General features: G+C 43.0%; 1 protein-coding gene across 2 annotated transcripts in view; it reads right to left on the minus strand.

The window, feature by feature from the left end:
- Positions 1-27,818, minus strand: part of rftn1b (raftlin, lipid raft linker 1b) — an 83,565-nt gene that overhangs the window by 10,569 nt on the left and 45,178 nt on the right. Inside the window, exons 4-6 of one of the 2 annotated variants that reach the window (XM_083760597.1) lie at positions 26,171-26,642; positions 20,055-20,258; positions 5,234-5,352 (exon numbers count right to left, since the gene is read on the minus strand). In XM_083760597.1, the coding sequence (XP_083616723.1) occupies positions 5,234-5,352; positions 20,055-20,258; positions 26,171-26,642 (795 nt within the window). Of the gene's footprint in view, positions 1-5,233; positions 5,353-20,054; positions 20,259-26,170; positions 26,646-27,818 lie in introns of both variants that reach the window. The other variant, XM_083760596.1, reaches the window with a different exon arrangement.

Consider the following 27,818-nt stretch of genomic DNA (forward strand, 5'->3'; position numbering starts at 1 on the left):
CAGCAGAAGGATAGTGTCGGTGTATTAAACATTCCTCCAACGTCTACTGAATTCTATACCACTCAGCGTTCATGGGATCCTGACTTAAAGCAGAGGAGTGACTGAACAGACATGCACGCACACACATAGACTCACGACTACATGCACGTTCACGTGCATGTAGTCACCCCATGTCATCCCATGTCTGAGGTGTCCTCCTCATCATGTCTAAAACTGGCTCTATCTTCAATGATTTCCTTCTCCTTTTTCCTTCAGCCATCCACGTGGGACCCTAATCTTATTTTGGATGTAATTTGGTTTCTACAGACTGTGAAGTACTGTTTCTGGGACAACCACAACAACAATGTCACTGCTGTTGAGCTCCTTTCAGTTGTTATTCTGCAAAAGTAGACATTTTCTTAATGTTTATTGATTCATCAAATAACATTCCCTATCATTTACTCTTTTGTAGGGTGTTCCTTGCTCTTGACAACTCTGTGAAAAAACATAGGAATGTTTTCTAAAGATAAATAAAGATTCCTCTTAGATCCTCGTTCTCTGAGTTCTGAGTTCACTTCAATAATGGCTATTTTGTAATTGAGCCAATCTAAAGCTCACAACGTGTGAGCTTGTAGATTGTGTGAGTGTGAGAGACCAGTGCACAACCAAGTGTAGTATAAAGGTTTAACCTGTGGTTCCAGTTATACTCAACATTTGAGAGTGTAGTAGTTAGTCTTAGTTGTACACCTGCACATCAATCAATGTTCCCACCCACGCACCCAGCCCAGTATGAATGTGCAAATGTATGGATGAGAAGTAGAGTAGGTCGTGCTGACATTTTCCCTGAGCAAACCTTCCCTTGATAAGTAATAAGGTTAAAGTATGTGGCACATACACATTTATGCTGCACAAACGGTTCAGTAGTCTACTTTACAGCAGCCACCGTGACATGCTGTGTATTAAAGGCCATCCCAGAATGTGTCTCCAGTTTGTGTCACTTCCAGTCAAGAGTGATGCTGATGTGTGTGCATCTATTCCAGTAGCCTACTGGCTGTGAATTATTTATCATATCAGCTTTTTGTCAATCATAAATACACTCAAGGTTATGCCTGATTTATACTTACCAAAAATAGCAGATGTATAAGCTCACAACGTGTTGCAGATCGGCTATTTTCAGTGTGCGACACTTGTGTGCAACTACTGCAAGTATAAATCACATCCTTGGCAAATGTAGACCACACTCTACACAGAAAGGGTCGCAGCACCACAGGAAGCAGTTATTTTAGATTGTACCATAACAGAGCCATTTTTTGTGATATAGTGTATTAAATAGTAGTAGAAGAATTGTTTACAGAACCATGCTATAGCTGTTGCTACATAGAAGATCTTCATTAATGTTTGACAACTAACTAGCATAATTTACCAGTCAGGCAATCTGACTGGTAAATGATGCATTCCAGCTCTGATAAGGCACATTAACCCTGATTGATTTTTTAAATCTTTACTTTGATTATGATATATAGTATTTATGATGTGTCACAACACCATAATAACAGTTAAGTATGCCCCCTTGAGATCTATTGTCATCACAAACAGCTCTTTGAGAATGCATGAAAGAATCTCTAAAGGACCATAATTTCTCCTTATAGACATGGAGCATGTGAGCAGGATATTTGGTGCATCTTCAAATTGTTCATTCAGTTCAATTAGTTGTAACTCTTATTCTCCTTGACGGCTTTATTTCTGTGCAAAACATTTCAAGCGGAAATAACGTACTGCTGAACTGTATCTCGCCTCTGGTTCTAAGTAAGAACTCTGCCCTGCAGATGTACTGACACCCAGTTTGGTTAAGGAGAACAACCTTCTTTTTTTTGTTCCTGTTACTGTGAAGTTCAGTAATGATAACAGAGCTCGCGTTTCAGTGCATTTTGTGCAAGGCCGATCCTGCAAATAACTATGGAAACATAATTATTTGTTTAGAGAGTATTCCAGCAACATCAATTTAGGGATTGTTTTATTTAGGTCATTTTACTCATTTGCTGTAAAAGGAAATAATACTTTTCCTTGTAGAGAATGGCTGAATCTTTATTTTTAACATTTCTAGGGCACCTACCCAACATCTGCATGAAGTAACTATTTCAATTTGGAAAAATTACACTAAATAGAAGATTTGCTGTTTGGTATTAAATTGCATTTAACGCTAAATTGAGATTGATTCAACTGTAGTCTCACTGAATGGACCAAGTTGACAACTGGAGGGAATCCAATGCCTAAGTTACTTAAAGGTCTCATGACATCCAAACATTTTTTTAATTTTAATTTCTTTTTAATTTTCTTCTCAACTCAATTACACAAAGAATAATTAGGCTCAGAAAATCCGTGGACTTTGAATATGAGAGAATATTACTAATGTAATTATTGTTTTTTAGATCATTTTGAGTTCTCATTTTGATCAATGATGTGTTTTCACATTTCACATGATGATCTCATTTTGGAATGTTGATTAGTTCATCAATAATGGAGAGCACCTGTGAGAATGTGTGCCTCTAGAGGCATATGTGCTTTTATCAGGCAAAAGCATTGATTAGATGTAAAATAGATAAGTGAATAATTAAAACAGAACCTTTCTGAAATGTGCTGACAGTGACACCCATTACTGCAATGTGGTAATGTATCTCCCTGGAGAGAATCCACTAGTACTCTTGCCACTTGAACACAATAATATTGATTGCATATCCTCAGCCAAACAGCTTGTTTTAATGTTTTGTGAGCTTCTGAATTCAACCACCTGTCAGTCTCTGGTTACATTAGACTATTAGAGTGTAGCACACCGGAGAGAAAGGAGAAAGAGGAAGAAAGATGAAGATGAAAGGAAAGGAAAAGCGTTTCCCAATCAATATTCTGCATGATCTTTCACTGTAATTATCCTGGCAACAACGATGATCTGTGAAGCCACTTTGCATATCAATTTAAGGCAGTTATCACAATGGATGTGGATGATGTGAGGGCTTGATCACCCTATGTGAAATAATGTAAGGTCAAGCTAATGTCTGCATTGTGTTGATCAGTCGAGTGAAACACTTTTTGATAGAAAAGTCTGGGCAAACGTTGATTGGATCTCGCTGCTCATGAACATTGGTTTGTCCGATGCTCTGTTCTCTATTGTCAACTTATAAAGGCGCTTTGAAATGTGGTAATTCTTATTATTGATTTAAAAGGTCGAAGGAGTATACGGTTGAAGTCAAGCGTTAGTAGTAAGGGGCTTTTTATTTGTACATGTGGTCATCCACTCTGGAATGGAAAATTCACACATTTAGGGGACAAAAGTCGTCCTTTCACACTCTGACAGTTCTGGGCTTTGAAGGTCTGAATTCGATTACTATGATAGCATCAGCAAGCACACACGCCCGCACACGCACACGCACGCACGCACACACACACACACACACACACACACACACACACACACACACACACACACACACACACACACACACACACAGTGTGTGACAGTTAAATGTCTGCAAAGCCTTGAAGTAGACAGAAATCAATTTCCAACTTGGAAATTGTGCTAAAGGGGGCTGCTAATCGCTGGCCAGATAAGGGCTTGTTTGCTCCAGATAAGACAGGCCACTGCGACACATGTCCCATAAATTGAGATCTGCCAGATTTGCCGTTGGGTTTGAGGGGAAAAGGTTGGCAGAATGGGATGTTTGGGACACACGACCAAATGAAAACACTTTTGTTAGAGCTCCATTCTTAGAAAACGTCCTTTCCAAAGAAATCCTTTTATAGCTCATTACATTACCACAACTTACAGATGGTTATTATTGTGCTGAATGGGTTTTGTGCTGAATGGGTTTGTAATAGGTGGCACATGCCAATAAATGTGTATTACAATGTGCTAATAACATCATATCATCGTGTCAAATGTAGACAGATATTCAGATACTTGTTGGATAGGTCAGTAGTCGGACATCATTTCATTATTCCTATCTTATGCGTCCCAGGGTGTGTCCAAGCAATGTATTTTCGTTCTGAATATTCTATTTATAGTGACTCATAGTAAAAGACTATGTGACAACCAGGTATAGTCTGGTGACCACCGGAGAGACGGTTGACAGCCGGAATGTAGACGGCACCCCGGGAGGAGTATGGGTTGGCGCCCCAGCCTGTATTCTCCGTGAGGAGGAAGCCCAAAAACCTTCGATGAGGACTTTAGGAGGGCCATTCAAGCCGCAAGTGGAGCCTGCAGAACCATTGCGGCTCAAGAAACCACCACTCCTGAATGAAGTGTTTGGTGCTGGGAGTCTGGTGCAACTCACGGGTCCTGGCGGTACTCCTGGTGAGAGCAGGAGTGGACCTGGTGAGACGTAGGAGGGGCCCGGACAGGAGTCAACCCACAGAGCCTAGTCCCTCCACATGCCAGAATTGTGCCTCCCAGAGTAGTTCCGGAGTGGATCCAACGGATTGTGTGGCCCTGGTCTTTCCCTAGTGGGTCTGATCACCCCGGCTGGGTCACCCGAGTGAGGGGTATGATGTTCGTGAGACCCGAAACCCCGATGACCTTGGGATACATCACTGAGGATATGTCCCTGGTGCATCCAAGCGGTGTATTGTCGTTCTGAGGTAAAGGCTGTTATGAGCAACTATAGCTTGAGGAACCAAATACAACGTGGCGCCACTGCTCCATTGAACTTAATTGTTCTTTCCTATCTCCCATTACTTCAAATGGTGTCCTCCTCTGGTTCTGGCAGATTGGCATGACAGGGCACGAAAATAAGTTAAAATGCTGAAATGATGTCGTCATGTCGGACTGCTGACCTGCCACAGATTATTCTGAATACATACATAGATATTACTTTGTAAGTGGCGTTTTGTTGGCTCCAAACAAACCAACAGAAACCCACTGGTGCACCTTGAGATTTAGGCTGTACGCAGTTGAAAGAACACATTTTACACACAGTAACTTTTAGCTTGCGGGTTTACTTATCCACACATTGTTCTCTGGCGTGTGGCTCTGGCACTGTGCTGTTAAAAACCCTCTGTCCACCCAGGTGCATGTCACTTGCCAATCAGCCAGGAATACAGATGCCCTTTCTATCAATCAAACCATTAGGCCATCTAATAATCCAATAATAATCTATCAAAACTAATGCAACTAATAATGCTAAATAATAACAGCTACAATAATGACAATAATAAACAAAAAAAACAGTTGACATGGCTTCTAACATTATGTATATAGACTTACATCAATGATGGTCCACTGCTCCACCACGATGGCATCGTATATGGGGTTGGCCGCACTTTGCTCACCCTCTGTAGCCTCTTGGAAGATAAAGACACTTTCCACTGACTTAGGCAGTACGTCTGCAGAGAATGAGAGAGAGGGGGGGGGGGGTCCAACCATGAAAAGAGTATTTACAGGATGGAGTGTCTGGCCACAAACCCTTCAGGCCTTCCCTAACACCCCTCTCTCTCTGTCTGTCTTGCGCACACACACACACACAGACACGCACACGCACAGTATTATATGTACAGAACAGCCAGCAGCATAGGCCATTTATATGAGCGATGCTCACAACTAATATGGAGAGTGAAAGAACCAGGTACAGTAGTCAGTAGTCTCCCTCTTGGGGGGGGGGGGGGAGGGGGGGGGGGGGGGCAGACCCTAAGCTGGATGTGTGGACAGATCTTTGGGGTGGGAAATGTGGTTGCAGACTTAACGATACCAATCTGACCGCCATTAAAGAATAAAGCTTTCGGCTAAGCCTGTGCAATACACCCTAAAAAGGCTTAAACGAAGCGAGGCACAACAAAACATTGATGCTGACACTATAGGCCACTGTTGAGATTGCACCAGACCGACCCAATAGATTCTCATAAGCTTCCATTTTATCGGAGCCTCAGAGGCGAACAATCACGGGATTGGCATCCGAGGCAGGCAGAGCCCCCGGGCTCTGCGCCCGCTCTACCCAATGTCTCTTTTGAAGTGCAGTGCACATTACACGCACGCGCGAGCGAGAGCTCACACACACACACACACACACACACACGTACAGACACATAATGCAATGTCCAGTCCAGGCTTTCCGGCAGGCCTGAGTGCTTTCTCATTACTCCAGCACCATTTACACACTAATACAGTTTGCCGGGACCCAGGCATCACCGTGAGACACCATTTCATTACTGGGCCCTAATAATAGGGGATTGAGGGGTGGCTGGAGAGCCCTGGCTGGGGGAGAGAGCAGACGCGATAAAGAAAGTAGAGAGGACGAGAGATGGTGAGAGTGAAGGGTGCAGAATGAGAGAGAGACAGAGAGAGAGAGAGAGAGAGAGAGAGAGAGAGAAGGAGCGAGATCTGAGTGAGAATGAGAGATAGAGAGAGAGATGAAGAGAGGAAGGGGGAGAACGACAGGCTCCTTTATCCCTTCTCCCAGAAAACCCCATTAGGCTGTGAGTGTAGTAGTGTACTCAATGGAAGACATCTTTCTGCCGTCTCTTAGCTCTTTCACGTACAGACATTGTCGTTGTTCACCCAAACCCCCCCCCCCCCCACACACACACACACAGACACCTCCTCATTCATTACCCATCCCTGCGTACCATGTAATTGAAAAGCTCTCTTGGAGATGTGTGCTGTCCCACAACTGCACGTTCACGCCAAGCCGCAGAATCAGTCAGGTGAGACAGGCACGGCCATTCTGTCTCTTTGCTTTAGACTGAACGGCCTGTCTGTGGGTATAACACAGGCCGACACTCAGCAGACACAGAGAGAGAGAGACAGAGCCATTGAATGAGACAGGGAGAAGGTTGCTCACAGGGAACGCAGCGGGGTGGGGTTGGGTGGGAGGTGGGGGGCTGAGGGAGTTATGGTCCACACGAATAAACATTATCATCTGCTTATCTGCGACTGAACACCGACTAGAGCAGCGCTTCTCAAATGTTTCATGTCAAGGACCCCCAAATTAATATGGATTTGGTTGCAGACCTCCATCTGAACACATTCCGTACCATTACGAGTACCAAACAAGATTTGTGTTGTTACAAAATATTCCACATGTTTCAGATTTTTTCAGAAAATAGCAGAGATGTACAAGCTCACGATGGGTCACAAGCATTGGGGGGTGACAGCAACTGGACCGAAAAGGAATATGGCGACAAAGGAAAAGGAAGGACATGCTTATAGTTAGATGGAGCGGCAGGGAGATTGAGAGTGACACCCCATGACACTGAGCAGCTGAAATGACTTGACTCTGGTGCTGACACACGGAAGCACTGACACGCAGTGTAAGACACACTGAGTTGGTAGTGATTTGTGTGCGTGTGTGTGTGTGTGCGTGTGTGTGTGTTGGGGGCATATATATATCCTTTAAAGGTGGGTCCGTCACTCTGACTCAGCCATAACCATATAAGGAGTTCCCAATGCAGCTACGCATATACTGATGAGTCACATCAGTGTTCTCCATATATGGGCATAAAGGGACATGGAATGACATTATACTGGGATCTGGTTGTCCAGAGCCACGGATCCAATGCCCATATACGATTATGTGCATATATGGGACACAAACTGGGCCAACGCATCATAGAGACTCTGTGCCCGCCGCCGAGTCGTTTTGGTGCTTTCACACGGGCAGACACAAAGACGTGTTGTGAGTTGATTTGGAGCAGCTTCATTGCGTCCAAAATCTGGGCATGCTGTATACTGCTCAGATCAGGGATATGCAAATATGGGCATAAAAGGGACAAGGACCGACAGAACAGATATTTCTGTTGGTTCGGCAGTGCAACGTAGGTGTGATTCCCGAACTTCCGTCCGACACGCACACACTCACACTCACACTCACACTCACACTCACACTCACACTCACACACACACACACACACACACACACACACACACACACACACACACACACACACACACACACACACACACACAAATTATTTTATTTGGATCTGCACAAGAGACGTAATACAATAGAATAGACCCAAACACTGATCAGAATTAGGTTACATTATGTGGTCCAACCAGATCTAACTGCTGCATACATGCTTAACACACAGAGGGAAAAGAAAAAATATATATATAGCACATTGATGACATACTATTACTTGACACTGGATGTTTGTTTTGGGCTTTTTAAGCCACCTAGGGATAAATGAACCAACGCCTTCTCCAGATAGACAGACTGCCCATGTAGCTGAGACAGAACCGTACACACACACACGCACGCACGCACGCACGCACGCACGCACGCACGCACGCACGCACGCACGCACGCACGCGCGTGTGTGTGTGTGTGTGTGTGCGCGTGTAGGCTTTTTGTTCCTGTGTTTGTTAAGTGTTTTTAAGATAAATATAACTTTATTGATCCCCAGCCCGGCAGGAGTGAATTGAGGTGCCTGAGCAACTACGGTAAGAGTGGTGAAACACACCCGTGTGTCTGCAAGTTTGTGCAAATGTGTCCATTCAACCTCTTCCACAGCCTTAGCTAGTACGTAGTACATTAAATCTGCCCGGTAACCCACAGGTAACCCCCCATACTGCCCGACCTTAAACTCTATGGGGGAGAGCACTGTCCAATCCAAACAAATCCCCCCCCCCCCCCCCCTCTCTCTCTCTCTCTCTCTCTATCTCTATCTCTCTCTCTGCATTGCCGACTGTCCTGTTTGAAATATAGATAAGGAGTCAGAGGCCTGTCTCCATTTCTCTGAGGCAGTGCTAAGCACACATGTTTAAATCATGTCTGCAGACATGACTGCAGGCTGGCAGAGGTCAACTGGACATCAAGCAGATATACTGGTGTGTGACTGCTCACACCCCCACACACACACTCATGCATGCACACCGATATACGGTGTGGTGCGTACATGTGCGCACATACACATAATGTGATTAATGCTTTATTTGGATTTGCGAGATATCATTTTTATTCAAGCTGAGGTGGGATTAAAAATTAACAGAGTTTCATGGATCTGGAACGATTGGGGGAAAGTGGTCTGTCTGCCTCCTTATTACAGCAGAGACTGAGGAGAACCCTTTAGGTGTTCTCACTACTGTAGCTATGTCAGTTATCATGAGTGTGACAACAATAGGTTTGTACAACACATCGCGATTTGAATATTGAGAGGCTGCATCCCCTCCAATACATGGCTTTTGAAGATGACGTCATATGGCAGCCAAGTCTATAGGATGTTTTATTTTTGTTTAGAGCACAGACGTAAATCGTTGGCCAACCAAATATGGACTTTAATGTTTGTTTAGGGCACTATGTAAGACGTCATGTCGCCAATATCAATACATCTTGTAACTCATTTTGTTTCATACGAGAAACAAGCCAGGATGGATAAAGGAAAGGAACCCCCGTGACATACAAAAGCACACAAATGTGATTTCTTTCCAAGATAGGGATACGAGAGTTACGGTCCTTAGTGTGTGATGCAGACGTTGTCTCCTGGATCAGCGACATGTCTGCTCCAGAGAGGGACGCGTAGCGTAAACCAGGACGCGTGCCACCATTTCTCATTGTAAATGAATGACTAGGCGTGTCAGTCACTGCCCGTCTGAAAGGACCTTATTTATGTGGTTAACATACATTTTAACTAAATTGTTAAACTGTGATGAACATGATTATCTGACAGTCTGACATTTCCCAAAAGAAATGCATGAATAAAATTCAGCGTGACCATATCAAGGATAGAATATACCCCCACTGGGGAAAAAGAATGACCACAGGGGGATATCAAGTGCATGAGGCATCAATCCCTGTGTGTGTGTGTGTGTCTCTCACTCACACACACACACACACACACACACACACACACACACACACACACACACACACACACACACACACACACACACACACACACACACACACACACACACACACACACACACACACACACACACACACACACTTCTATTTCCATGGCTAGTTTGCCTCAGTGTGCATTTCCCCGACTCACACACAAAAAAGAAGAATCTTTTCACAGCTAAAATAATTCCTTATTGGAATTTCATATTCTGCAGATCCTTGACGCTCTCCCTCCTTTGGCTTTGCCCTGAATATAGAAAGCAGCGAGGGCTGACTGTCATGCATATGAATAGCTCCATGTCTCACGGCCCGGGCTACAAATCCTCGCCGTGGGTGTGGAGAGCTTAAGCTATACGAGAAACAAAGCCAAACTCCTTGTCAACACAATTTCTTCCAAATCAACATCCCTTCCCTAATCAACCACGCCATGGCTTTGTGTTTTATAGGATCTTATGTATACACAGTAAAATCCTCAATGTTCATTTAACTCAGTGTAGAGATGTAATGAAATGGACCCTTACAGGTCCAGGTCAGGTTACATCTGGACACTCTGGATAAATTCACACTGAGGAGTTTACTGTGCATGTATTTTTATTGACACTGCATATTATTGCATACCGTATGTGTGTACTCTAGTCATTCAGTGGTTCTGAAAGTTTGTTCCTTGATGGGGTTTCAAATGGACCCTTACAATTTACAAATTAAATTAGGCATTAGCAGACACTCTTAATCCAGAGCGATTTACAGTAAGCAAGAACACCAGGTAATACATCAAAGATAGAACTAGAACATAGAACTAGTCATCTATGATCATAAGTAGACTAACACAATGAAACGAAATGTCTACATAACATGGTATCTAAATGACATAGTTTAGCCTTTGCATACACTTCCATTGGTACACTATCAGAGTTATGGGGGTCCAGAGTTATTGGTACAATTCTCAGAGTTATGGGGGTCCTTGAAATTAAAAGGTTTGAGAACCATGCTCTGGTGTGTGACTGTGTTTACTGTTTATGTATGTGTGTACTCTAGTCACTAGTGTGAGACTGTGTTTGTGTGTGCATGTGTGTGTGTCTTTAATGCATGTCTAATGACGCTGGGGCCTGTGTGCAGGAGGCTCTTTGAGCTCAGACTTTTTAAAACTCAATATCACTGTAATATCTAACCCCAATCCCTCCCTGCCCCCCAGCTAGACATGCAGGGATATTAAACAGTCTGAGCTGCCTCTAAACATACATGTATGCACGCAGGTGCACGCAGGTACACACACACACACACACACACACACACACACACACACACACACACACACACACACACACACACACACACACACACACACACACACACACACACACACACACACACACACACACACACACACACAAACAGACACAACAGACCCTACACACAGTATTGTGTGCATATTCATACAAAACTCTCTTGTCCGACTTCACCATGGAAACCTTTCTTCAAGAGGGGGAGAGCATGTGACAGTCTGTGTGTGTGTGTGTGTGTGTGTGTGTGTGTGCACGCGCACAACAAACAGCCCATGGTCAGGGACAAAAGAGGCACAAAAGAGGTGACTTGTCATTAGTGAAAAGCGCAGGAGGAAAATCCAGACGAATATAAAATATGATACTGTATGTACATTGGCAAAAATCAAAGGTGGTTTGACTGCATGTGAACTCCCACATTAATCATCACAATGGCAACAAAAACCAACATAACAATGCCTTTTCATGCTTCGCACAACAATGTATACTGCACAGTTAACATTATATAAATGATTTATATGTGCTTCAAAGGGTGGAGAAATATTTACAACACGCATGTTCTATGATTTTTATCCCACGAGGTGTTTATAATGTTGTATAAGTGGGTAATGTCGTCCATCATTATCAAAGAGAACGTGGTTCACAAACGTTTTAGGTCGAGATCCTAACATGAAACGTCTCCCTGGGACCCAAACTATTGAAAATGGCCGATCTACATGAGCATTGAGCTCCCAACGCGTCGCGATGCCAACCAAAAACGTCAGTAAGGTAAGGAAGACCCTTCGGGGATCAGACAACACTACAGCTCAAAGCACATGGCCGCAGGGAACATGGACAGCTAAGCACTGCTTCTCAAGCCCTTCCTCAAGGACACCCATGCAGGTCTCCTTGAGGAGGGGGTCCCCAGCTAAATGGTTGATACTATAGAGCACCGAAGTCTGACGTCAATATCGGTAGAGGGCGCAAATTCACGGGTTCTTGTACTTTTTATTTGCATTGTAATCCCCATAGGGGGATTTTAGATCGCCTCATATAAGAACTGTGTTTGAAAAATAAACACGTCATCCCGGCCATTTCACTCATATGGATATGAAGAATCAACTGACTGAGAGAAAACGCTATTGTTACTGCTACTTAATTAGTTACATTTTCGCTAGAAACAGACTGTATCATATATGAGTGACTGACTGTCGCAAACGATACAGAGACACCTCCCTGACAATAACACAGAGACAGCTTGTTTATTTTTAAGATTTTAAGATGACCCATGTTATTCTCCATAGAGAAATTACTTCTGTGAACCAGGGGATGAGTGAGTGACGTCAGGACTTCGGCGCTCTATAGATAGGAACCAGATGAACGGGTCTGTAACTCCACAAGTGTACAAATGGAAGCAAATGGACCCATTTGTACACTCTCAGAGTTGAATTAGCACTGAGCATTTTACAGTGTTGACTGGAGTCCCAGAAATAAAAATAAATATTATCAAATGGCCCTAAAGCCTAAAGCATATCAAACTGGGGTCCTAAAAATTGAAAAGGTTGAGAATCACGGTTGTAGAGCCTTGCAAAGCAGTCCGTGGTTGGGTAGCCTAAAGCCCAATTCATTCTTTGTCATATGACAGTGTCACATGGCAAAAATACTTCAGTGGAGCTAAAGTAAAATAAACAATGGATTTAACTGTTTTGTTGTTCTGGATTGCTGTCTCTGTTCTATGAATTTTAACTGGAAAAAAAAGCATTTATGCTTTTTGCATTTGTGAATAAATGGAACAAGACATCACGTCTTAGAAAGAAGGGAAAAAAACACCAACAAACACACTATTCCTTGGAGACATTATGCAAGTACATGTATCTGTCATTACATGACAAATTGAAGTACATGTGGGGCATTACGTCCTGGCCCCAGGCTGTTGCTGTCACTATGATTGTCCAATCAAAATAAGTGCCTCTTTCTCTGTCACTCCAAATCCTTTATTGTGTTGCTTTGCTGTCGAGCGTGTCCCTAATGTTTATGCGGTTGAGATGGTCTCCCGTGATGAAGAGAGAATCTCAGCAGTGAGCACACGTTCAGCAATGGATCTCAAAGGCATCGCTAAATTTGGAGATGTCGATGTTGGCTGCAGATTGATTGTAGGAATCGTGAGATGTGTTTCTGTTTGATGTGATTAGCTACTGTAATAACAAGCAGGAGCTTTTTGACTTTGCACAGCACCATGTTCGCCTCTGTAATGTTACCTGCTTTGCGATTACGTCACAGTCCTGGCTGTAAACTACAGTAGTGTGAAAATAGACAAAGATCCTTTACATCTCACTCTGCACCTGCCATGTGCTTCCTTGTACTTACGTAATCAAGTTAGAATCTTAGTGGAGTTATGTGAAGACCGAAATCATCAATCATTTTTGTTGTTTTATGTTTTGTTTTAACAGTAATGTGTAATGGTAGAATTCCTAGTGTTTAGTTTGATTGTTAGGTGTGAATATTTGGACACCAGGAAGAGTAGCCTTCACTGTAGTGAGGACTAATGGGGATTTGTAATAAACAATTAAAATTGTTTATTTGTAATAAACAACAATAAACTCAACAGGACATTAAAGGTGGAAACCTTGGTGGAAAGAGCCGATGGATACAATTTAGTTATTATTTAGTCACATGCTTTTGTTAATATCTTTCATTATAAAACCCACAGACAGACTTTCACTCACAGCATACCACGATGTGACGCATTGTGAGCTCTTAGTACAGCTATTTTCACTTCTTCTGCATGACACTGCTGTACAGCAAAGCAGGGCATTCATTTACACAAAAAAAACATACAAAGTTGAAATGTGGAGATACGAGGTTAACAATATTATGCAAAATATGTTGGAAGAAAAAGATAAATAGAATTATAATAATTCACTTCATTACTCTATTCTCGGGACATAAAATATGCAAGGAGGCACTCATTTTTTATCAGGTTAATTATCTATGTTTCGGAGTCAGTGAGGCGTTTCAGCCTCTATGGTTTCAGCACTCACTTTCAGCAATTAATGAATTATGACTCTTATTTACTTTGGCTGGGTTATTCCACAGTTGTTGGAATTAAGAACTGGTGCAATGGTGCCCCTGGGCCTAGGTGGCAAGAGCAATAGGATGTTGTACAGGAGAAACAAAACAACCCAGACTGTGATCTTTTTGGCCCTTAAAATCACATTTATCTTTCCCATGTGTTCCTCCTACAGCTCTAAAATACACGAATACATTTATAACAAACCTTTCGTCTCAGCTAACTTAGTACTACTGAAACGTATAATCATACTAGGCAGTGGCTCTCAACTTTTTCAGGATCAGGGTCCACTTGAATATCTTGAAAGCGTTCGCGGCCAACCTACTGTATCTGCCCACTTAACACTACGCCACATGCATTTTCAGAGCATGTTTATTTTTTATGATAAATCATAAAAGGCTGTGTTCAAGCTAGGATCAATGGAGCTAACATAGTGTAAGCCTACTTTAACTTCATATTGCGACCGAAGGTCGCAGTTAACTATGGAATCGTGCATTTCCCGTCAGTGCGCTGGTCGGGGCACCCTGATGTCATCAATATTGGCCAGCAACTCTACATCTGACCTCAAACCTCAAGCCCTTAGATCTCCATATATGGATATAATATTATGTCAGAACCTGTTCTGACATTCCATAATGCCTTCCTCCTTCCTCGATGTCTCCCTTTTGACTTATGACTAGACAGGGTTATGACTAGACTGCCCCAAAGTTATTAGTGCAGTCCCGGCGAAAACTAGAGTTCTCAACAGCCCACCTGTCCCTTCAAACTCTAGACGGGCCTGCCCCAAAGTTATTAGAGCAGCCACGCCCGGCAGCCGGCGAAAACTAGAGTTCTCAACAGGCCCGAAAATTAAGGCCCGGCCCTACCTGGGCCCTCATCAAACCCTGTACACTCAAGAGAATGTCCCCGCTACCACCCTTAGATCTCCATATACTGTATGGAGTTGACCTGTTTTGACATTCCATATGTTGATCTGACCTCATCAAACCCTGTACACTCAAGACATGCTCCTTATATGGCCAGTACAGAATTCATTCCATGTTGATCTGACCCCCCATGCCAAAGCGCCAGCACTCGCCCAGCAGTCTGCCGTCAACGAGGTGGATGCGTGCGCGACCTTACTGGGTCCTCACTGGACCTTACTGGTTTATCATATCACAGTGAAAAGATATTTTTCAATGTTTTAAAGAGAATATACCATAACTTATTTTACATTATGCTTAAAATTAATTGATGTGATATTGTCATTAATCATAGTGTTTCACCAATTATTTGTAATATCCTAGCGGCCTACAAGTGGGCCCCAGCAGCACACAGGCTGAGAATGGCTGGACTAGGGAATGTATTACCTTTTGTTGCGTCCTCCCATGTGTCATTACTGTGTGTGGGCACTGTATGTGTGTTTTTGTCTCCACCAGGCCGAAGGCATGTGGGGAGAGTATGTTTTGCACTCCGTCCGTCCGTGTGTCCGTGTGTGTGTCCGTGAACAGCTAATCTCAGCCACCGTTAACCCGGTCGATGCCAAATTTTGCACACACACTCCCTGGATGCCAACCATGAACCTCTGCCCCAAACTTTCCAGAACGGCCTGTTATAGCGCCACCAGGAGGCCGCTTTGTGCAAAACAACCCGGTCGATGCCAAATTTTGCACACACACTCCCTGGATGCCAACGATGAACCTCTGCCCCAAACTTTCCAGAACGGCCTGTTATAGCGCCACCAGGAGGCCGCTTTGTGCAAAACAAGTTTTTGCACAGTACACCTACAGATTTTGTCCAAACATCACGCAAATTGGTACACAGTCTCTCTAGAGCCATTCAACGAAACGGGTCTTTCAGATTTATCAGACTCCATCCTGATTGGTTAAGATTGGCTTCCAAAGTTCACAGGAGTGCTCAGTTTCAAACAAAATGCTGCAAATCATGAACACATCGCGTGATTTCCGTGAAATTGTGCACCCACATTCCCACTAGGCCGAGGACGAAATGCCACATGAACAATTTCAACTCAGCCTCAAGGTGGCGCTATAACTGGCCGAAAAGTGTTTTTACCTCTAACTGTACGGATCTGTGGATAACCTGGTGGAGACCTGTGCCCGGAAGGGCACTTTTTCTAGTTTGCTCTGCGGTATCTTTGTTCTGGAGCCGCCCGTCACAGGATTTCTATAGGCACTGGGCGGATTGTTGCCCAGATCGATGGGCCAATCATAGGGCTGGGTCACAGATAATAACTGTCAACACCTTGTGAGGTCGGCAGAGATGATAGAGATTAAACTGAGACACCCCAACATTTCCTGAATCATGGGTGCTGTGCTGACCCCTTTAGGAGACCAGAAGCAGACTGTGAGTCTATTCATTTCATTGCAGAAGTGCACATGAGCACAGATTATGACCCATTCCTTTGCCACATATATTAATGATAGTCACTGAAGTAAATATATTGGACTCATTCCTCACAAGTCACAGACCTACAGTATATGGTTACAGCATGCTGACATTAATGTGGGATGGCCACGCCCTATTAGGAGACCGGAAATCTCTACCAGCCAGGGTACCCATACCTACATTTCATGTCTACTGTCTTTGGCTGTGACTGTGATTTAATATAACCAGTCCGTCTCTGTTTTAATATGTTTCCATAATTAGGCGCCAACCCAGTTGTTTTCAGTTTTCTAGGGAAAATGAACCCTTTGATATGTTATGTACATTAGTAATACCTTTCTCTACTTTTTTTTTAATATATATTTTTTATCCCACGATTTTGTAACCCATTTTTCACCCCGGTGTCAATCATCTAATGTGATCCTGGGCTCTACACACCATCCACCAACCTGGGGAGAGCAACGGACTTAACTCATGCTTCCTTCATGCTTGAGTGTCCAAGTTGCTCCTTTACACCTGACAGGGGGGAGTTTCCCTGGTTGGACGTAGCGAGTGGAAGGAACACGTCATTCCAACCAGTTCCTTTCCCCTCCATCAGGCGCGCCGGCTGGCCAGGGGGAAGCAGTTTAGAGCAGACCAGGATTACTGCATGTTTTTGTGGGTACCTACCCTAGGGGACACAGGGAGAACATGCAAACTCCACACAGAAAGGCCCTTTCGCCAAACCCGCCTTCGGGTATGGGCACTGATGACGCAGAGGAGGAAACACGCCGCCAGCACCCACAGCGCCCCGAGCGGGAATCGAACCCAGGACCTTCTAGCTGTGAGGCGACAGCACTACCAACTGTGCCACCGTGCCCCTCTCTACTCGTTTAATATGTAGCATTCTTTAGTACTGAAGCGCCAGTAGCAGTACTGGCCACTTGTTTGTTATGCTGGGCACTAGTTTTGTCTTTTAAGAATTTGTGTCCATTCATTATTAAAAAATCACACCTGTGTGAAATGAGGGGTGCTTTTGTCATCGTACATCAATTTGTGATTGGTTAGCTGATTTTCTCGTAAGTTTTCCCTTCAATGTCAATGGCGTTTAATGTTTTGATATTTAATTTACGTCATATTTAGCGGAATTACCAGCTCTTATCATCATACATCATCATGCATCCATATACTGGCCAATCAGAATGCTTGTTGCCTGTGATTGGTTAGCTGATTTGCTCGTTTAGATAATTATGCCGTAAATTGTCCCTTCAATGTCAGTGGCGTTTAATGTTTTGATGTTTAATTTATGTCATATTTAGCGGAATTCTGACGTCATTTATCCGTTCATCGACAATGGCAAAACTTGAGACGGGCGGGAACAAAATTTAGCTGACATTTGACCGGAATTCTCTTACCGTGGTCAATGCCAAATCTTGAGATGTGTGGGGACAAAATCAGTTTATAGAAGGGGCTAGCACCCTTTAAAAATCACACATTCCATGCTCAGCCAATCAGCTGAGCACATTCTGTGCTATATGGACAGACAGACAGACAGACAGACAGACAGACAGACAGACAGACAGACAGACAGACAGACAGACAGACAGACAGACAGACAGACAGACAGACAGACAGACAGACAGACAGACAGAATACCATATACCACCAACGTATCAATACAGTTTCCCACAACTACCCTTACAACATTTTCTACTTGTGCATTTTGATATTGAGATAACATATATTTTCCATATACTGTATGGAGTAGCCCTATTGTGTGTAGTGTCTGAGTGCTGTTGACCAAGCTACCAGTGATCTCTCTGGTTGTTTAGGGAGTGTGCCAGCTGGACTGAGTAATCTGTCCTTCCATCCGCTTTTAAAGGCACTTAAAGCCCAGGATATCTCAGATGTTAGGCAGGTACCAGGGGGCTTGCTTCTGTTGGCAATAGCTTGCACACTAGTGGGTGATTTGGCATAAGTTTTGTGAGTAGGGTTTTGGTAGCCATTAAAGCTTAATTGTGACTTGACTGCTCCTGTGGTATTATTGGAAACATATGCATGCATACTACATTTTTTGGACTACAAGTTAGCAATACGGCACAAGAAAAGCTCAGAATGTGCTAGCAGACACCTGGTTTTGTGCAGGCCGAATAGTCTGTGGGCGCCCTAAGCAAAAATTCTCAAGGCCCTAACATCTCATAGCCTGGCCCTCACATCTAGTAAGACGACTTACCGGTACAATTATTATGGGGGAAGGATGTAAATTATATGTGCTGACTGTCTGTTCTAGTCTGTCCCTCATCCATCCATCCATCTGACGGAGCCTGATATCGCCAGAGGAGGCCTATTTAAGCAATATTACACAAGATTGTGTGCCTGCGTTGCTGCAGGAAGAGTTCTGTGAGCAGCGCAGAAGTGCCATTAATGACGGTAAAGCAGAACCCTCAAGTGTAATATTGCAATTATACATAACAGTTATATACCCTACAACAATCATACCCTTAAAAATCTGTGTGAAGTGAGAGGCGTGCTTGTCGTCGTACATCATCCAATAAAAGTAAAACATTAATATACTACTACCATGAAATAATTTGTCAACTTATGTTATCTTTTAACCATGATACAATGTTTAAAAAAAAAAACTTTTTTCACCATGACCATGTATGATTAATTGATTATATATATATATATATATATATATAGCAACACCGCCAGGTAATCTCCACGCTGACTTGAGACTTGACAAACAGAGCCATCTCAGCCAAAATATCCCAAAACAATGTCCAGGGAAGTAGACTACTCCTCCTCAGACAAATTTTACTTTAATTAAAAGGTAAGATGCAGTGGCTGTAATTGGATCAAGGATCTTGCTTTCGTGAGCAATGGTGTACGAGATTGGTAATAAATTGGTAAAATCATGACATTGTTAGACCATCTGGGGGAAATAAATACATCAGTAAGAAGTCGGCAATGATGAACACGGGTGTGATTTTGTTTAGTTTTCATTAGGTGTTCCATCATGCTCATTTGAAGCACGTCTAGATGACTATTTCAACCAATCAAAACGACCTGTTGTCTATCTGCATTGATATCACATTGTCACCTGTGGTTTTTGTTCATGTTGTTACAGAAGTGACTAGAATGCTCAATGCTCTTCAATATTAAGTGAAAATATTCTTTCCCTATTGTTCTATATTGTCTTCATTGTGAATGTGTGTGCCAGTCCGTGCCTCATTTTGTATACAGGACATTAACAGAATAACGCAGATAGAATGCGCTTAGCTTAAATGAATCCTCATTACAGTATGCTTCAGTTCAACTGTTCAACTTCATCCTGTTTCTTTTCTCACACCCACAAGGATATTCCAGCTGCTTCATTTAAATCTGTCTCTGTGCCTCTCTGTTTTAAGGTTACTTTATACCCAATAAAACGGGTTTCCCTCGCCAGTCTTTTATGTTGCCTCCCTCTTTCCCCAACCTTTATTGTCACAGGAGGCCACAGAATTGTTTCACCCCATATATACTGCATGTTATGCATTATGTGATGTTCTAGCTTACCGTTTTCACTTCCCAGGTGAAAGTATCCATCCACCAGTGACGCTCCATTGTTGAAGTGCTGTGTCATGTGATCCAGCCAGTTAGCCTCCACCCCTTTGACCCCCTCATCACGGTTTTGAACCCGCAGTGGCACTTTGATAGTGTAGTACTTCAACTGGCCCTCTCGGACCGTGGGGTGGTTGAACAGGGAGAGCAGGTCCACCCCTGAGACACAACAGGGAAGCCGACATTAATTTAATAACATGGCATGGAATAGTGTAGTGAAACATAGCATAACAGCCATATATGACTACTAAATGTTAACAGAGAGTTAACAGAATTTACTTCTTCATAACACAAGTATAGTAATATAGACCTGGTAGGTAGAATCAGAGATGTACAGTACAGAGTACAGTAGCTTGTAGCCAGATCTAAGGGTAAAGCAATGATCATTGTCAAGTGACTGAAGCTGTATTAACCCTTTTTGTATTCTCACAATAAGTATGATGCCACTGTCCTGTCCTCACTTAAATGGGTAAGCAAAACAAAAAAAAGCATTATTCTAAAACAGCTGTAATGCTAACCAGCCACAATGACTTCTAACAACACACGTACATTTGCACAAAAAATGTCAATCAGAGCAGCTTTTTGGAAGCCTTATTTTTGAATTTAGCACTTTGTTGACATCATAACAATGTGTCATTATCATTTTGTTATAGTTTATTAGCCAGAATAAAGACATATAGTTATCATAGATAGTATAATAATAACATAATAACAATAATAACAACAACTTAAAATGAAGTAAATGGCTGCACACTCAGACAGAGCAACGATGCAAACTATAATTCAATGAAAGACAACCAACGTTTCGACCAGATAAGGTCTTCTTCTTGGATTAAAAGCAGAAAGCGATCACTGGTAGACTTGAAAAAGTAATGTAGGCTACATACAGTATATGAACGATTAATGGCCATCTGATTCTGTATGCCTTACAGTGTATAATGCCTGTATGTATGCCTAAAGCGCACAGTAAGAGTGCTTTCATTAGTGCATGAACTGTAAGATATTTCACCAAATTCATATACTAAACTGAAATTCGTTCTTCTATGCTAAGTGACGTAACGTTTGTGTTGTAGTAACTGAGTTGGGCATCGTATAACCTTGAATAATGCATTAAAAGCTTTCCAGCAACCTCTTGTTTAGATGAAGCAGATATATACATAATGCAGTGGACCCCGGGGGCAGAAACAGACTTGAAAATACTATGCCTACAGTATGCCATGGGTGCTTACTCATATCATAATAAATCATTGTAGGGAGAATTTGATTTACCCCTCGTCTGGAGGGAAAAGGCCACATGCGAATGGGATTCGATTTCGGCAACAACAATTCCAATCAAGCCTGGTAGCATTTTCACCTTTCTTTGGAATGCAAATGTTGGACTGTCACTCCCAAGTGAAACAGATTGATGGGAAGAATGCACCGCACCCACACACTACCCATTCATTCACAGACACAAAGACACAAAGACACAAAGACACGCGCCACCCATCTATTCACAGACACAGTCAGACACAAAGAACATGCGTGCACTTACGGACAGTTACTGTAGATGCACGCACGCACACACAAACAAATGGACACACGCTTCAAATGCAGAGGGATCCATGGTGCAATCCCTTTGGTTCGTCTGTCACTCCATCAGACAGACACAGAGGAACAATGAATCAATAATGAATCAATAATGAATCAATCCCTTTTGTTCGTCTGTCACTCCATCAGACAGACACAGAGGAACAATGAATCATTTATTAGCATGTGTTTTTCTCCGGCTCGCCTGACTGATGTGGCTGGCCACCAAATTCCCTAAATCTTGTTTATCGAACTTCTGCTCTCAAGTTGTAGAATTACAGTAGAATTTACACCAAACCCATCTGCTAATATGCACAATACGACTAGGACATATGCACGTGACATCTTCATCATACCCGGCCGGAAGTTATGCGGGAAAGCCTACTAAGTGGCAAAAAACTACTTTCTGGCCCATGATACATCCAAACAGAAAAGTCCTATCTGATTGCATTAAACGACGTTAACGACGTTAAACTCAGTTTGCCACTCGATTTGCCACACACACGCACACTCACTTTTTAGATAGAGAGATTTAGAAAAAGGAGAAACTTAGGAGGGGACCAATGTTGGGCCCCTTGAGGAACACGGTCAGACCTGGACGTCTATGTGAGCTTATGACTGGTCTCCACTAAATCAATTATGAGCATAGTAAGGTTTTAGGTTACAGGGCCCTAATTCTGTAATCACAGTGTAATTAGATAGCAACCAACCTTAACTAGATTTACTACTGACACTGATTCTATTGTTGCCAACGGGATCATCATCCATTTGGACATTTGATTGCATTTTAAGAAAAGAAAAATGAAATAAAAAACAATCCCCACTGTCGTAGTAGCAAGCTAATGTCTTTATAAGAACCTAGAATTTAGACTTGGAAGTCCAAGTCACTTGAAGTCACCAGCTTAACCCATTAAGACGTGAAGCCGATTCTACCAATGCCATCTAAGGGCACAGTCACACCTCACTTTTATTCTACCTGAGGGTGGATTCTGCCAATGCATCAGATCCAGGGCAGAGGCCTTTGTGCTGGTTCTGGACAACCGGCCATCCGACGGACTCGACAGCGGGCACTGCACTCCCTGTGGGGGTGTGGAACACGTGTGTCCAATTTGAAGTCGGTGGGGCGAACGGTTCTCGAGTTGTGGATTACAGACGTACACACGTACGCACGTACAGAGACGTACAGAGGTAGACATTTATAGATAGATGAATTGCTATCTTTCTGACTGCTGGGATAATTTGATTGTTATTTATTTTGTATTGTATAACCTTATTCCACCGCCATTTCATGATCTAACTTAATCACATAGATATACAAAAAATATATAATACTAAGAAAAAAAAGATAATATAAATTTAATAATTATAATAATAGCAACAACAACAACAAATAGATCAATCCATTTAATTGTTTTAACTTTCTAGATACTGTACAAGTGCTTTAATATAAACCCTGTTTAAATACTACGATTTTGAAGAATACTTTTGAAATATTTTGGGACGCCAGGTTGAAAGTGGTTAATTTAATGTTACTATGGCACATTTTCCAGTGATATTGCAGTCTCAGCCTGGTTGGCCATGAACATGATTCCCATGTGACACCCTGTGCAAACAGCAATAGAGTTGATACTTTTCATTATCAGGGCCTCAAGGTTAAACAAATATTTATAGAGTATCTTTACTTGAGTACCCTAGGGTCGTGTCTGGCCTGTGAAAATACACACATAACCCACGTGCACAGGTTCACACCAAACTGACATTCACACATGCAGACACGGTGACATTTGCATACAAATGTAAACACACTTGGGGCTCTATCTTGTGCCAAACCCTTACCCCTTATCCCAAACTTATATTGCCATTTTTTACTATTTTGAAAAACGTTTTAAAATATTTCAACTAGCCGATCTAAATCAACGCGTTGTGAGCACGTACACCGCACAACAATTTTAAAAGGTTTTGCAAAAAATGTTATGGATAAGGGGTGGCGCAAGATATAGCCCATACTGCATAGCCCCACACTGCACATTCAGTAGTTTGACTTTGGCTCCCTAATATTAAATCCTTTGAACCTAATCAGAGGAATACATTGAATCATCTGATGACAGATAGACAAGCCCTAAGTCTCTGAGCAGCCAACCAACATATTGTCTTATGTGGCGGGAGACAACATTAGGACATTGAAAACATGTCTCTTTCTTAGCTTGATAAGATCACGATAATCTGTCGGGGTCACTGATGACTGTCCAAACGTCAAGGTCAGCACCAAATCCCTCCCGCTACCATCACCACTACCACCAGGCCACCCCACCCTACTAATAACACTTGTCCAACACAGCATGTCATGGTTTCATCATCCACCTCTATAACCTGAGCTGCCAGACACCGATTCCATCAACAACATCGATTACAGGATAAATCTCAGGATCACAACCTCACAGTGTCTGAACAACAGAATCAACAAACTATTTTGCACGTCTCAGTTACCAGCCAGGTCTTATGACTCAAAGGAGATTCCCGGACCAACCATTTTCTTCTGATGTTATTATATCCAATAACGAGTGGTACAGGTGAAAGATTACATAACTCCATCCAGAGCGCATCGCAGCGCTGGCTGTGCGCGATGGGTCTTATACGCTAAATCGCTTATATTGATTGCTAAAAATAAATAAAATAACTCGACACATCTGTCTTTCATAATGACCAGATACAAACAGAGGGCGAGGAGGGTCAGTATAGGACGCACAAAATAGGGCCCACTGTGACTGATCCAAGTAACGATGGAGCCGGCCGTATACAGTACATTCTCTTTTCCTTCCTGTTTGTGTTTTAGTGGCTTTAATTATGTCTCATACTGACATGGATTTTTAGCACCATCCTGACATCTTATATTTGTTTGCTTGTTTATTTATTTGTTTATTTATTATTCATTAATATTATTTGATGCCTTTTGTAGGCCATCCTACATAGCCAGAATTGGCTTCATTTTCTTTTGCAATTATAATTGCACATGTCAAGATATGAGAGTAGAAGAGGATGATGTGGTCACATAATGTGCAATAATGTGATCACTGCCCTGGTGCTTCTCACCACCCCGGCATCTGTTTTCCCAGCAGGATTCGATGTGCTTTCAACCCTCCAATGATCTGATTCCTCCATCTTATTTGGTCACAGTTTCTACCCACAGCTTCAATCTCCCGATTCCGTTTCACTCTGGAGCATAAGCCACAGACTCGGGGTGGGCTTCCGTTGCTCCACTGCATTCTACACACTTCGAGCTGCCAGGATTATGGCGGACAAGGCGAGCCGTAGCTGAGGCTCTGGGGGACCTTCACAGCAGACGGGGTATTAACTGAGAGGTGACACAGGGGCCTGGCACACACTGGTACACTGCTCCATGCTGGCTGCTATGCTAGTGGTGTTGGTGGTAGTGATTTGGGGGGGGATGAAGGTTTTTCTGGTTGGTGGTGGGTGGGCTGTGAGTCTAAGGGAGGTAGAGATTGTAGCAATAAGGAATTATCTCACTGCAAAATGCACTGTGTGAGCAAGCCCAGATGGAACATTGGTCTGCATGGGGTCTGCCATGGAGCCAAGTGTGTTACTTATTTTATGTATGTATAATGTGCGCACACAAGCAAGTGCACATTTGGCTGAAGACACTTATGCACTCACACTCACATATACACACACAAACTTACAAGTACACACGTGCACATACATGCATAGAGACATGAACGCAGCATAGAACACACACAGACATTGGCAGGCAGGTGTCACCGACACCAATGCACAGTTCGCACATTCTAAAAACACATTTCACAAACAGGCTATTTCAAATGTGGAGTGGACAGAGTGTGATAGTCTCCATCTGTTAATCTGAAATGAAGCGCAAACTGTAAATGTCTATGGTACTGTTTGCTATACATTCGCACACTAGCACTGCCCTGATACCGCTGCACATCGAGAAATTCAGCTATGAAATGTTTGGTCTACTAAAACATCCAAACAAACTGTTATTGTGAATTATATCGACTCTCTGCCTCAACGACTGTCAATTATATAAGAAGATTTTGTTTGCGTAAAGGATAGAGGATTATACCCAAAGCTTGTACTTGAAAATGACACCTGTCTCTTTCACAGCTGCCATTTCACACATTTCAAGTGTATTCTAGTATGGCTCTCTATACCATTGTTTGCCTTAAAGTACAGCTTTACACAACATAGACACAAATGGAAAGCTAAGCAGACAACAAAAGCAATGCGGTGGTCGTTTGAAAATAAAGTGAGCTCGTGATCAAAAGGTATACTGTTTGATACAGCTGAGAATATCGGAGGTTGGGAAAGTAAACAGTCATTCCAGTCACTCACAACCAATAAGAACACCATACAACAGAGGCTCAAGTGAGAGTACCTGTGTGAATATGAAGTCACAGTTCACACATTTCTCATTGAGAAAAAGAGGTCAAATAATACATTTGAAAGACAATGATTTTCCCACTCACCATCACCTCTCCGCGTGCGGTATCTGGACCTCTCCTTCCTTCCTGTGGTGTTGGCTCTGTTATTATTGTGAGTCATGGAGTCATCCTCTACCACTTCTTGATTGATGCCCGGATCCTCTGCTGAAGACGGAGACCCAGGAGGTGACGCCCCAGTGTGGGTGTCCTCCACCCCAATCCCCGCACTGTCCCCAGTGTTTCCACTGGTATGTTTGCTCTCATTCTGGGCTCCCTCCCCGGCTTCACATGGTGACTCTGCATCTACTGCCCCTCTCTGGACCAACGGTTCTGCTTTGTTCCTGGGACTTGAGGGGTTGGAGGGGCTACAGCTGTCCAGGGATCCAAGCACAGAGCTGGGGCTGGAGTGGAGTGAGAGGGAGGGGGTTTCTGGTTCTCTGATCCGTGTGCACGGCGCCCCATAGGGCTCCTGAACAAAGCCCACAAACATCACACCCTGATCGGCAGCATCTTGGATCTGCTGTTGGAAGTGGGAACAAAGTAACACAATTAGCTTCTGTATGTATGCATCAAACATTCTACACAGTACACACAGTATCACTGCTACTACTGCTACTGTTACACAGCAAAATCCTGAGTGATAATTAAACTCAACACCGGAGTTAATTGCAACTGCATCCCATTAATCCTTGGCTGTTGTGTTTGCTACTTTAGTTTGTAATTGCTTGTTACTGTTCTTCATGATACATTTTTTAGTTTTTAGTTTAGAGTTCACTTGTCTTCTCTTTTCAGTTCTTGCCCTTGTGTGTCTACGTGCCACACCCCTGATCATCCACACCTGCTTCCAATAGCAGATCTACAGGCCCACACTGCCCACAACTCTGGGTGTCTGACCCTAACCCGTCTCCCCTGTATCAGAGTTGGCATAAAGGCTAAATTGGAAAAGAGGCAATAACAAAAACAAACCAAACTTTAGCAGCTATCCTGAGACCCTTTATCAAGATGTGGTGTTTATCTTTCTCGACAAAAACATCTCTGTGTTGGTGATCATTTTGCTCTGTCTGTCTCGCATCCTTCTTTACCACTCCAATCATACAGCAGTTGATTAGATTGGACGAGCCACAACCTCAGATGGCATTCCAAATCAAGTGTTCCCTTTTTTCTCCATTTTATTGTCATCTGGCATTTCATGTCAATATTGGGACTTTGCCACAGAGTAAGATTGAAATGTTAACTGTCACAGAATGTTAATGATGCCATTCCCCATCCCCACCAGCCGTTCCAACTACCCCCTCACTATAGAGCCAGCCCAGCCGGAGACAGTGTCTCCATCTCGCGTGGCAGCATGGGGGGAACAGGGGGTGGGGTGGATAGAAATCAAATCAAATCGCAGGTTATTCAGTATGAAATTAAATTGGAAAACAGTCACATTGTTTCCAGCTGTATTGTTTAATAACCATGAATGCCTGCTCCACATCATATTCCCCCGACCGATATAGTGAAATGGAATTGTTGAGATAAAGCAAATGCTGCATCACATTTAATGGCAATGCCTGCAGTCAGTGAGATTTATGATTTAAAGTGTAATGCTGGTGCATGATGATAGTGTGGCACTGTGGCTGGACTCTGATAGGGGCCTTGATGGTGGAAATTTCCTTTGTCTTTTATTTGTATTCATCTGTTATTTGATCAG

Source organism: Protomyctophum parallelum (genome assembly GCF_964188405.1).
Source record: "Protomyctophum parallelum genome assembly, chromosome: 3".
In the NCBI taxonomy this organism is placed as follows: domain Eukaryota; kingdom Metazoa; phylum Chordata; class Actinopteri; order Myctophiformes; family Myctophidae; genus Protomyctophum; species Protomyctophum parallelum.